Source organism: Trematomus bernacchii, unplaced genomic scaffold (assembly GCF_902827165.1).
Source record: "Trematomus bernacchii unplaced genomic scaffold, fTreBer1.1, whole genome shotgun sequence".
Lineage (NCBI taxonomy): Eukaryota > Metazoa > Chordata > Actinopteri > Perciformes > Nototheniidae > Trematomus > Trematomus bernacchii.
The window spans coordinates 12,775,217-12,788,923 of NW_022987739.1; the positions used below are offsets into that span (position 1 = coordinate 12,775,217).

The 13,707-nt window shown below is 39.8% G+C and overlaps 1 protein-coding gene across 2 annotated transcripts in view; it reads left to right on the forward strand.

Moving 5' to 3' along the window:
* arid3a (AT rich interactive domain 3A (BRIGHT-like)) overlaps nucleotides 1–13,707 on the forward strand; it is a 46,297-nt gene that overhangs the window by 20,173 nt on the left and 12,417 nt on the right. For both annotated transcript variants that reach the window (XM_034146936.1, XM_034146938.1), the window contains exon 4: nucleotides 13,127–13,199. In XM_034146936.1, coding sequence (XP_034002827.1) covers nucleotides 13,127–13,199 — 73 coding nt within the window. The remainder of the gene's footprint in view (nucleotides 1–13,126; nucleotides 13,200–13,707) is intronic.

Below are 13,707 nucleotides of genomic sequence, written 5' to 3' on the forward strand. Positions count from 1 at the left end.
TTAGGAAATAAATGGAGAGAGGAGAGGAAATAGAAAGGAGAGATGCCTCACATGGGGAAGATGTCATTTAAAAACATATTTTAACATGTTAATAACTAATGTCATAATGTAATAAATCAATTTAAGAAGTTCAGTAAAGAAAGTCTGGCAAATGAGTCCAAAGAAATAGGTTGAATGTCACACCACATCTAGATCCAAGGTGCCATGTAGGTAAGTGAAGCAATCAAATAAATGCTAAGGTGAGGTTGCCCCCAGGCTGTGTGAGGCTAACATTTATCAGCCGAAGCCCGACCTGCATTCCTGTTGGATCAGCCGTCCACCTTCCTATCTGCCCACTCTGAAAGGTCAGACTATATCAAGGCAGCGGTGTCAGGGTGCAGAAGAATTACTTAAAGGACAAGGATTCATGCAGATATCAAATTATGCCAGCATCGTTGGATCATTTTGTAATTGAAACGACGGCTCAGCTGAGTTATTTCAGGGATACCTCAGCAGCCCATATCAGTATCACTCTTTGGAATTTAACTTTTAATGTTAACACCCTTTTCAATTTAATGGTATATTTGCTTTCCAACAGCCAATAGGCTTGCAGGCATCTGTTCCAATCAGCAACCAACCGAATGAGGGAAATGTTTGACTGTGGTTACTGAGTCACATAGGTTATATTTAAATGTTCTTTAGATTAAAGGTGGGGTAGGTCATTTTGGAGAAACCAGCTCGAGTGCGCTAGAATTTGAAAATACACAGCCGGAGAAAATCTGCCACTTCCTTACAGAGCCCTTCCTCCAACACACACGAACGCGCACATGACCAATGAGGGCACGAGATAAGTTTGTGCACAGATGGAAGGCTGACAGGCAGGCAGGCCATCCAGTTATTTTAGCCGGGCCGGCTAAAATGATTGGTCGTGCTTTTTACAGTATTACAGCTTCCACAGATGACATTTTTTTATGGATTTTTTGTCAAAGCACTTAAGATATTCATTGCTATCGGGATGTTAAGAGCATTCCATGGAATATAACAAAAAGTGTATCTCGAGCCGGTTTCTCCAACTTACCTACCCCACCTTTAAGTGCTGATATAAGTACAAAATTGGGATTTTGATTTCAAAAATAAATATTGTTTCTCTCTCAGTTTTAATAGGAACAGTTTTCTTCAGTAAAACATTACATTGAGATATGTGGTTTATCCAGAATAATGAACTCATTGCTTTGAGAAGTTGTTCTTGAATTTGCAATTTTCCTCGCTTTACCTCAAGCAAAACCCTTTTGATTCCATCATGTTTGGATGGCAATTGGAAAAGAAGTCTATCGCCTATTATTTGAGAGTTATCCTGTTTTGAACAAACCCTCAATGTTTATGCTATGTGTGGTAGGAAAATGGCATGTGAGCACAGGAGAAGCTCATGCTATGTTGAAGGTGTGCGCTGCAAATTTTCTAAGGAAGAACTTTTGTCTCAACCTCAGAGTTTACAGCCATGATCAACTATGATGGAAGAACACGGAATGATAAATGAGCTGGATTACATTTTTAGCTGGATGCTAGTATCTCATTGAAAGAGATGGATGAAGTAATGACAAAGTCCTGACAAATGATATCTTTATTCACATACATTTTCTCCGGGCCTTCTCTATTTTCTTTTTCTTTGGCTCCTGAGCAGCCAATAGTGGTGGATTTACGGGTTACAATCTGTTTTCATGAATGTGTAGTCAATGCTATGATATACATAATATAACAGGCCCACTTCCTGTCCCCCTTTTATAAACAATATCCTCCTCAGGCCAGAATTCGTCCAAAGGCCATGCAGAGCCTTTGAAGTCTCCTCTCCTGTGTCTCTGTCTGCTCTAAACACCAGCAGCTGGGCAGATGGAGCCCAGATGGACAGTAAAGTAGGGATGTCTTTAAAAATTCATGGCACTCACCATGATCAGGGCGAATGGAGGGGAGTGTGCATTAAACATTAAATTGCTTACACACACACACATACACACACACATTGTGAGTGGGGGCAGGGACTGTTACTACAGGAAGTGTAGCTCGAATGAGAGCCAATTGGGAGCGACACTTATTGGGATTGCCCGTCAGGTTTCTGCTGATACAGCTGTCTGATAAGTGTTGTTGGGTTTATATCCCTCTGTTTTTTTCTCCAGGCCTTTGATCTGTCTTTGGGTTGTATGAATAGGATGGACCTTGTTGTTTTTATATTCAATATGAATGTATATTTTCCCAGCCGTAGATTTGTTTAGTGAAAAAACACTGGAAAGATGAAACTGAAAGCCGCTTTCAAATACAAATATTTAAATGTTTCTGTAAATGAATTGCTAACGTCAAACAATGTTTTATAATTGTAAAATATATGTCTTTGCACAACTTGGTAATAACTCAAGCAACATTTTATAAATAAAGCAGGTTTTTTTCCAATCCATCCACTTGGAATTAACCAGTTATTTCTGAGTATATTAACTCCAGAGCAACACATTATTTGATCATCTGGAACCAGTTTTCCTTACCGGAGTCTGCAGGGGTTGAATTAATCTGCACTAGGGAGTTTTCATTTAATTTACTATGTTTCGCCTGTAGAATGTGCAGCCATCTGTGGTACTGGAAGAAAACCAGGCCTGTTTAGACCTCGCAATAACATGCGTCTGGTTGATTCAGTCTTAAAATGGACAGCTCCAAGTACAGGTGTTAATGCACATAAGACCCATTAGAAAATGGTCTGGGCCACAAATTGATTGAAGGTCTTCCTAATCAACTGACGTCCTCTATCTATGTAGGCAGTTAGTACTCATCTGCTAAAACATCTAAACTGTAGCCGTGTGTATTATGGCTTTTTTCTATATTTTTAAACATTGGCATTTTGAAGGTATTTCTCATATCCCTCTGAAACCCCTTAGATATTGAATATTGTGTGTTTAATGTTTTTATCACATTTCGTTGATGTGTCTGTTTTTTTGTTCTGGTGCTCTGCAAAGATTTGACCCCTGCTTATATGCCTGGCTCTCTCGAGCCACAGCGGCAAAGGCACCGGCAGCACAGAGGTCCCTAAGATCATCGGTAGACAATAGGTTTTACCTTTAGGCTCATAAATTGTACCCAAAATCTGAACATATTTCAAAAATATCACCTTTGCATGGAGAAAATTACGGCCTTCATCACACAAAGACTGTAGGCAGCCTTTTCTTATTCCGTTTAGTTTTTCGTAGTCTATATTCAAACGTAGATAATGGATGGGTTTATTTGCATATAGAGCGGGGAAGTGAGATCCAATCCAAGTGGTCACTGGAGACACATGAGGAGACGCATCCTAATGCCATGTGTGAAGAGCTGTACTCAGAGCTGTCCACTTGTGATCGAATCACCAAGAATGTATATTAATGCCAGGTTTGAAAAGGACCCAAGAGGTTAATGGACCCTGTGCATGTCATGAGAACAAAGGCCAAAATGAAAGGTCACTGCAGCGTAGGAAGAGCGATGAAAGTCTTCCTGTTGAGGAGGAGTAGCAGCACAGGCGGGGAGGAGTAGAGAGGAAGAAAATCAGTCTGCTGGTGGTTGGCTTTGAATCACTGCCAAGGAAAGTGTGTAGTACATGCTGGTTTTGACTGTGAAGCTCTGCAGAGCATTATAATCTTGTGCAGCGTGCAGCACGGAGCTGATGTCAGAAACTGTACAGCCACGGGGATTCTGGAAATTGGAAGGCGCTCAATACGAAGGAAGGAGAGGGGGGTTGGAATGTAAACAAAGATTACATAAAGGCTGAGGCTAGCTCCTTTGTGCCATCTTATTCTTCGGCTGTTGTGATATGTTGTATAGATTTGAGTTTGGCTTTCTCCTGTATGTACTCTCTCAAGGTTCTTCCATGATTTGATTTCTTCATGTAGAACGAGGAGGAGTGGGAGGGACTCGCTAAAATCCTTTATTGTCGTTGCCATTGTTATGTGTGAATCTTCCTTTGTAAAGGAAATGTGAGTGTGTCTTTGCCCTTTTTGTTCCTAAATAATGAATTCTGCACTGTAGCCTTGTGTGAGCTTCAGAAATATACTGCATTGAAAGATCGGAGATGTCAACAAACCAAACTATTGAATGACAGCATACTACGACCTAGTGGAAGGCATTCATTTGAACAAAAGCCATGCATGTGTTGCTGATGCCTTCAGATGCTTTTGAAAAAGGTAGTGAGTGTTGAAAGCTTTCATTCCTAATATAATCAATATAGAAATAGGTCAAACAAAGATAAAGATACTTTTCTGCTTGTTCTCAAGGTCTCCCATCCGTTCGGTCAATAGCTCAAACATTATGCAGAGCAGGGCACACTCGTTTGACATTTTAACATAAAAGACCCTACGAGTGCTTTGATCCAAAATCACAATTTACAACACTATATGCCTCGTCTTGCCTATGATAATAGCTGTTGTGTAGGCATAGCTCTGTTCATACTATAGACACAAATAGGGACTTGTCACCTCCATTTAACACCAATTTGAACCGATAATTAACCGTTTCCATTGCAGATATTTTGACTTGTCATAGCAAGAAAACCACAGGCGATAAAGCCTGCATACCATTTAGATTGAACCAATTTGGTAATACTTAGTCTTATTGATTACACATGTGCTTTACCTGCTGAAATGACTGAAATGTCTTCTTTCCAAAAGTTAAATGATCATTTCAAGACATAGATGCTGTCTGAATGAGGCTTGTAAACGATGTATACTAGCGTCCTCCCTGTTTACCAACCAACGTATTATTGACTGTGTATTAAACACTGTAAATGCTTTCTAATGAAAATGAAAGGTTGAAGAATACACACATAATGCATTTAGCTGGGAAACAGTGACTTTAATCTTAATTTTGTGTACAGAAAAAAAAAGCAGTGCCTATTTGATATGCTTATAATTTGCTCTCCTTGGGCTAGGGTTGCCAAGTGTCCCCGATCAGACTCCATGTAGAGGACAAACCCAGGGGTAGCTTGAGGGCAAACTGCAGCCCATCCGCCTATTGATCTGGGCGGGCCTGGCCACGTGGCCTCCACATCTCAGTCTGTCGTGAGCCACATGGACAGATATCTGCCCTCCATGAGGCTGGGTGTGCCAGATATGTTTCCAAGGCCAATTCAATGGCCACCGTAGTCAACCATTAAACTCATTGCCTGCCCACCCATCACTCTGATTCACGGGGCACCTGGCCACTTCTCTTCCCCTCTGCAAGGTGCTCCAAACTGAGGAACAGCAGTGGAGAACAATTCCCCATGTTCAGCCTTTCTGAGCCAGATAAATCTCTCTTACATATGTCTTACATTTTATTCATCAAGTTTGTTTGCAAGCACAGTGACAGACCTTCTTCTGAACCTTTAGCTACCCTTTTATCTCTGTGTCCATCTTTCTTTCTTCAGACGCAAATGTTATCACTTCATCTGCACTGGCGCTACCTCCAGCTTTCACGCAAACACTCATTAGATGATTATCAAGGTCATGGTTTTATGTCATTATAGGGGCAGGGTAGTTTACAGATAAACATCTTATGTAAAGATATTTGTGAGGGAAATGACATTTTTCAAGGAGTATCAAATGTCTGATGTGATGTTATGATGATACTGAGTGTAGTATCAGTGTTATGGTTGTTTTATAACACATTATGATCTTAAATTGCTGTTACACCCATTTCCCTTTTTTGCTCAGCTTCGCCCTGCCCAATTCTGGCATCTACCTTCGTGATACTAGTCATTAGCATTGCGGTTATGCTAGATTGCTAACATCCACATACATTAGACTCTCGAGGGCCCTGGGAAGGCTGGCTGTTATTTCTGATTCTTATCCAGATCTACAGGCAGTGGCAGCTGACAGCATGCAAGAACGGGATAGCGCTCATTCAGTTTCATGTCCTGTCTCCGTTACACTGTTTTCTCCTTGTTAAGGTGTCAGCAGGGGATACTATATATCAAATTATATCCGACAGAAGCCAAGCATAACATTTTTTTGGTAAAGCCCTGCATGCTTAGGCCTACTACTCACACCATAGAGCAGCATATCCTCAAAGATCATTGAATGTCTGCCACATTAGTGAACTTCCAGAAGGGTATTCCACCATAAGAGAAAATGGTTGGGTCTTCAACTAAAATATATATAAACACATCATATTTTGTGTTTTATAGTTTTCAGTCCAACTAGGATGGTAACCAAATGGAGAAACTTCATAAAAGAACAACATTGAGTACATTTTGCAGATCATGGACATCCTGTGTTTGTATTCATATGTTAGATGAGCAGTTTTATTCAGCCAAACTGCCTGTGTGTTATTCTCAGTGTCTTTTTCTTCCTCTCTTATCGCTTTGTTTCATTTGGAGTAAATGTGAGTGTAGAAGATAAGGTGAAGGCAGATGCAGTCAGTCACAGGGGTATTGTTTGTCTCAGCAGGCTGTTGGCTCCTCGTCCTCAGTCGATTGAGTTGATTTTACGAGGTCATCTGGTCAGTTTGGATTATGATGTGTTTGATCCTGCCTGTCAATAAAACACCGTTCACTGCCTCTGCAATCGGACAGCTTCATTGTTGCTGTTAATTGTGGCCATGTGGGGGGGGATGGGGCAGGGCGGAGAGCAGAGGAGAAAGAGATGGATTCATTATAGATGTCAAGTTACGGAGACATGTTGGTGCCGTAGCTGTCAGCTCTGTCCACTGACTAGATTCAGTTATTTCCAGATAAAAATTAAAAAAGCATTATAATTAGTGCTGAGAAAGTAGAGAGTTGTTGCAAATGTACACTGTATTTGAACTTTTCAGCGCACATGAAGCAATACATGTGTTTTTCAAGGCCGTTGCCTTGAAACCACATGCTGATGCTTTTTACGCTGTTATATCTGAGCAGTCAGCTGACTTGACCGTTTTTTTTTTCACGTGTCCTTGTCTGTTTCAGCTTTAAAAATTATGTTTCCTATATTGGCTCTTGGCAGCTTTAAGAAAAGAGCTGTTGCTTGAGTTTACTTGTTGGCTCTCTTTTAGCTGCATTACTACTTGATGAGCAGTTAAAACCATAATGACTTGTTAAAGAAAAGGTACAAATAAGAAGTCAATCTCTTTCTGTATACGAGTGAAGGAGACGTCACAGCTGGATTAACAGGTGATCCCTGGAAAGTGTCGTGCAAACAGCAGCAAAACATAATCCTGAGCAACAATGAGAAGAAAAACAAGAACATGGGCTTGTCACTTCAAGAATCTGAATCTTTTTTATTTAGCTGTCAAGCAGAACGAACAGATGCATTAACCTTTTGGAGGTATTTTAAAATCTGGTTTCTCAGCCAGTTGGCCTTTAAGCTGAAAAACGGCTCAACAAAACCTGCTCAGTGGTTCTCTTTAATAAAATAAACAGTCTAAATGTAATGATCAAAGAACAGAAATAGCTATTGTTTACTTTACATGTGTTTTGCTAGTTGGGCGATACTGTCTTGTGGCTTTCACCCGAATCTTTTGATGACAAAAATGTTGACTGCAGTGTTTTGCTAAATAGTGTTTCATCCAAAATAGTGGAGAAATTCATCAGGATCCTTGGCCGTGTTAACAGCCTATTCTGTTTATGACCCTACTGTGATGAAGGTAATCAGATAAGAGCTTCAATAGTCCGAGTATTGCCTTTGTTGCAGTTCAATGTAATGATGGGCTGACCCCACTCACTGAAATTCCTTCTGTACTCTGTGGAAGAAAACTTAGATCTATTTAACCAAACTTAGGTGAAGCCAAAAGCTGCCGAGTTGCTATCATAAACCAGTATTCAGTGGAAATCTGTACAGCCTTTATCCGTCTAAAACTATCTCCAACTATTCATTAAATATAAATATTGTTCAGTGTCATTCGAGATACTTTCCTGCTCTGTTACCTCAGGAAAAAAGGCTAGTGAGATAAAAGTACACATTATGACACTATATTTTTCTTTGTGGGAGTAGTGAAGCGATGCTTTGCTGGTGGTTGTGTTTGCTTTGGTTCATTAATGACACTCGTAAAAGGGCTTTGGCCTGGAACAATGCTGTGTTTGAATATGGCTGATTATGTGTTCATGAGCTGAATCAAGCCCCCCCCCTCAACCCCTCTCCCTGCTAGCCATACATTCCCATCCCCCACTGTCAAATATACGTGTGTGTTTATACACAGTATATGTGCTGTGTGTGCGTGTTTACATGTTATGTTCTTCTCAGCTCTCTTACAAACTGTTCTGTTAGAGTCCACAACTCATCTTTGTGTATTTTTTAAGAGTTTGTTTGATAAAGTCGTACTTAAAAGTAAAAAACGCAGCAACTTAGAGTGTTAATTCATTCAAATTAGTCAAGAGGACATGTGGAAAACACTTCATACTACAACTGAAAGACTTAGACTCATTGAAGTTGTGAAACTGGTCCTCCAATATTGGGTTAAAGGGGAATGAGTCCCAATGTAAACCTAGTTTCTGCTCCGTTCAACCACAGGAAATAGTCTTCCAGTAAATAAAACACACAGTCTGCAAAGGATTAATCACACCTCAAGGTTAGCTCTGTGTACATCCAAAAGATTGTCTGTAAAAATGTTATAATGATATTCAAGGACTGATCTCAAACTAATCAAAAGGCCTTTTCCACTTTAAATCGCATAGTGAAAGAGGTGAAACCTTAGATAATATCTGACTTTTGCAATGTATTTGAATAGAAAAAAAATACATTCGCAGCAAAATTGCATAATTCACTTGGTATAAAAAATGATTAAATAATAATGATAATGATGTAGACATATTCAAATTGGTAACAGCAGCCTTTACTTGTCCCTCTATCTAATCAGTCTGTATAAAGAGGAACATGTAGTCCACTATATGTGTGTGTGCGTCTGCATGCTGCGCTGGCATCACGTCTCCTCTGAGAAGATACATTTTACCTGAAAAATTACTGAGTACACTTATTATTATGGTTATCATATGTCATCTTATTGCGTAGTTATAACGTTGAAGGTTGCCCTGTAAGTTAAAAGATGAGTAAACTTTGATCCTGAGTGTGTTGGTGTGTACATGTTTGTGTGTGTGTCAGGTGATTGTCAGGTGTAAAGGAGCATGTAGACGATACCCTGGTCTTCTCTCAGTTTAGGTTTTCAGTTGCAAAGCCTCTGTGTGCTATGTGACACTTTAGTGCCTCTGGCCACACTACAGTGAAGTGAACCCTTCCCCCCTCACACACACACACACATGCACACGCACACGCACATGCACACACACACACCCCTTAACAGTATCACCTACCACCACCTGATGGCTAAAGCTACAGGCTTCTCTTTGGTTACTGATTATTTTCAGTATAAGACCACTTTGTTTTCTGGCCTGTTTATAATTTATCTGCAGACGGGGTGACCTACATACTCAGTCAAACACTGAATACTTGTTCAAATATGAAGTCTCGTCACTTTAGCAGCTAAACAGACAGCATATGGTTCGCTCTCCCCCGTCACCGTTTGTACGCTGAAATAAATTATGTTTTGGATGCCAATTCTAAGCTTGTTACAACCAAATATCTGTATAACAAAAGCCCAGTTACAGATTTTGAAGTGTGTAAAAACAGGCAGTTTAGTATAATTAATTTTCAGCACCCTGCTGCAAATAAACAATTTCAAATTGAAGTCTTCTAGTAAGCTCTGCTGTTTTAATGGGCCTTTTGTAGCAGGAGATTTGGTGATGGGGCGTTAACTGGCTCCCGGCATTACCAGTTGGCCTTGGCCAACTTTGTAGTCGTTTATCTAGTTTCTTTTCAGTTATCTGAATAGCAGAGCTTTAATCCTGGAGGGGCCCTTGCCACTGTGAACATTCTCTAGACATTAAACCTATATAATAACACCCACACCCACATATACATGATAAAGTGTGTGTGTTTGCCTGCGTGTGTGCATTGCGACAGGTGAGTAATAATGTACATAAGGGTTATATGTATGGAGCTGAGAGTAAAGAAAATATATAGTGAGGGGTGGCTGTGGTCGAGCCGGTTGAACAGGCTCCTGATTGGCTGCTCCAGGTGTCCCACTTTGATGATGACCTATAACAACTATAGCTTTCCATAATGCAGCTGCTCCATTACCAGCTTCTGTTGAGCCGCAGGTTGACATGTTTTAAAGTCAATGTGTTGTTTGAAGAGTGATGTGTACATTTGCAGCAACTAGACAAACCAAGTTTAGAGAGTTTATTTCTTGGCCTTCCCTTGGTTCTAAAGGGAAGGCCATTACTCCCGTTTTTTTCAAGTTGTTTTCTTACATTCTTTAGTTGTTTTTTTAGATCATAGTGTTTCATTCGGATGTACATTTTTATCAGTGACTGTGTTTACATGAGCCACATGTATTGTTGATAATTAAATAATATTAGGATTAAACTGGTTCCTTCCACCTTTACTTCCAGTATTTAACTCCACCAACTTGTCGATTGATGCTACAAGGGTTTACTTTACCTAGCTAATGTTACTACAAAAACGTTGCTTCAGCTAAACGTGCATGAGAGCAGATTTATGCGTCATTTAGTAGTTTGATTGCAATTTCTGTGAAATGTAGGAAACAGGCATGATTTGATCACTCTGTTAACTACTTAAACTAAGTAAGGTCATTATAAAGTGACATTTAAAAGGCCTGTTTGAAGTATTAAGTGGATAAATTAAATAATATTACAGGTCAAGTACATTTCATGTTAATTATTCAGATGTTCGGTTGTCTTTGGGTTGTGTTGGCTCAAATCATATTGCTTTCCGAAACCTGGACAAAACTAAAAGAAGGTAGAGAGAGAGATGCGTATAACTAGGGAAGGACTGTATCCAGAATAAGATAAGATAAGATACTGTCATCAATCAGACATAAACAGAAGGTAAAAGCCAGGAGAATGCAGATTTAAAGTCACATGTTAATCAATATAAAACAAAATACCATCTATTTGTCTGTGTTAACTGCGTATTCTCTATATGGATTAGTTAGAGGAATACTGTGAGGGGGTCAACACAGTTCACACTTCACTTTAGGCTGATAGACAGTTCGGGTCTCAGGGAAACAGTAAAAACTATCAACACACTGCCATGTCAACACTGTTACGCTGCAAATGAGCAAACGTTACATGAATAGTTAAGACTTCAGTAGTCCATTGAGTGTTGTGTATCATGCTCTCACTGATTGCTGGTGTCATACTGCAAAAAGTACACTGCATTTTGTTATTTCCGAAATGTTTTTCATGCCATGTTACCACATCTGGAGCTTCAGCTTCCTTGTTTCCATGTGACAGCACTCCCACCATGTCACTAGGGAAACATTTGTTTGTGTGATCAGGACAGAGGGAGGGGGTGGGGGGTGGTGATACAGAGCAAATAAAGCAACATGGGGGGATGGGAGTTTTAGGGGGGGGGGTGGTTATTCCAAGATTTATGGAGCGGCACTTCACCAAATGCATGCATCCTGTAATTAAAACTCCCCCTTGCCTCCAGCAGGCATGTACATTACCCAGCATCCCCCACCTCCACCCTCTTCAGTTCCCACCCCTCTGTTCCCCCTTCCCAGCAGAGTATAAGATCTCATGGAAGCTCGGTGTCACTAATGAGGGCTAAATGCCACAATGAGGGGCCGTCTTTTAGTGGTAAGAGGCCACTACTGCCAAAAATCATACATGACTTCTCCTGGACGAGCCTTTCATTTCCTTTCTCTGGCTGCGTGCTTTAAAGGAAATGTCATCATCCCCCCAGAATGAGCATTTGTATATTAATTACTCCTTCAAAGTCTTGGTTGAAAATGTTTTTGTTTTTGTCACATGCCTGGTGAATGAAGAATTAAAAAAGCAGAAAACTTAGTTAATCAAAGTAAAAGGGGTCTTTGTTTAACACCAGCAAATGTATTTCATGTATCTTTTATGTCCAGTTGTATGCTCTCTACATCTCAAACACATGCATTTTCATTAAAACATAATATTGTCTACTCTTAAAACTCATCAAGGCTTGCCTGCGCCTGCACAAGTATGAGACTATCTGTGCTGACAAAAAGTGAGGTTTTAAATGAAAATAAGTGTGTACGGTGAATAGTGAGCATACAACCGCATGAATGAGACTTGGATTTTACTGCAACAATTGTGTTGTTGTTTACTTTAACTCTTTCAAGATTTTACTTTGAGAATTGAAGGTAGCACTCTTTGAGTAATTAAAATACAAATTATTATTTTGACATGTGACAGGATAACATTAAAAACACCTGGACTTTCCTTTGGTCTTTACGTGTTGGAAAAGACAGAAAATGTTGATATCGTCTCCTCTCTGAAAGCCTATGGGGACTTTTTCGAAGTTGCTTGTTTAGTCCGACCACCAGTCCTTAACCAAGAGACATATTTTTATGAGAAGACAAAGTTTAGCGTCAAACGCTCACAATATTAAGCAACTGGGAAAAGAAGAGGTTTGGCCATAATCAATCATGAAAACAGTTGCTGATTAGGTTTCTGTCAAATTGAATTGCTTCAGCTCTAGCATGCGATGGCTGCTTGTCTCAATTACGAGCTGTGACGTGAAGGCTTTCTTGTGATATGAAATGCTCACCACAACATGAAGGTTAGTTGTGGCTTGGTCTACTTGCTGCGGGCTGTGTAGTAACAATGCGCTGCTTGTGTTTCACAACCTTTAAATAACAGATTATGAAATGTTTCCTCCAGATACTGTGTGATTCATAGTTGTATAACTGGGGAATATTTTACTATCATACTGACAAACTGGACTGGAAAAACAACTACTGGTTTCAATGGCTGCTCTGTACTCCCCCGAGTTGGCGCCCCACTTTTACTGCTAACTTTCACCTAACTTTTCCAGAGCCAAAGGCAGCTGGATCCACATCAGGTTCTCATCAAATGAGACTGCTCCACATTTCTTTAAGTTTCTCCCCCTGTCACCTCCTCTTATGATCAGAGGGAGACTGACTGGTTTCTCATGACAAACCTTTACGAGTGAATGTCGTCATTTCAAAGTTTGACAGCTATCGATTGATCATTATTATGTTTTCATGATGCTTTTGTAACAAGAGAGCATCCTGGTCGTCTTCTTCCTTGCTGTGTCAGATCCTAGATGGTGGTTTTGATATTAATTCAAAAGCTGTTGTCTCACTGGTCTCTTCTCTTCCTCTTCTACAGCTGTATGAACTGGATAGAGACCCGAAGAGAAAAGAGTTTCTGGATGACCTTTTCAGCTTCATGCAAAAACGAGGTATGTTACTGTGTTCGTTCAGTGTCTTATCGGACCGTTTTATAGGTCATATCTCCAGCCAGAGTCTCACATACATTTTTTCTGTAAACAATGTAAATCGTTTCCATTATAATTACAAATGACAAGAACAAGCTATTTTCTTCTTCTTTCCTCCTTCACCCAAAGGGACAAAATGTGATATAATTCCGACGGGCAAGCAAAAAAGAAACAACAAATCATCAACAAAATACAAACAGAAAATAAAATAAATAAAACATAATACGCTCCAACTATTACATTGCTATTCAATGGTATCTCTATTCTATATTCTAAGGAATGTAATAAAAAAGGGTTTCTTCAAACACATTTCTTCTATCTTCTATAATAGCATACATGAGGCCTTTTTGCTAAGCTATTATTAACTTACATGCTGTTTTCTACCAATATAGAGCAATATATACTGGCTTGCAAGATACTTGGTAAGGTTTAAATTCGTTCTTCATGTTTTTGGTTTGGATTTCAAATCTAA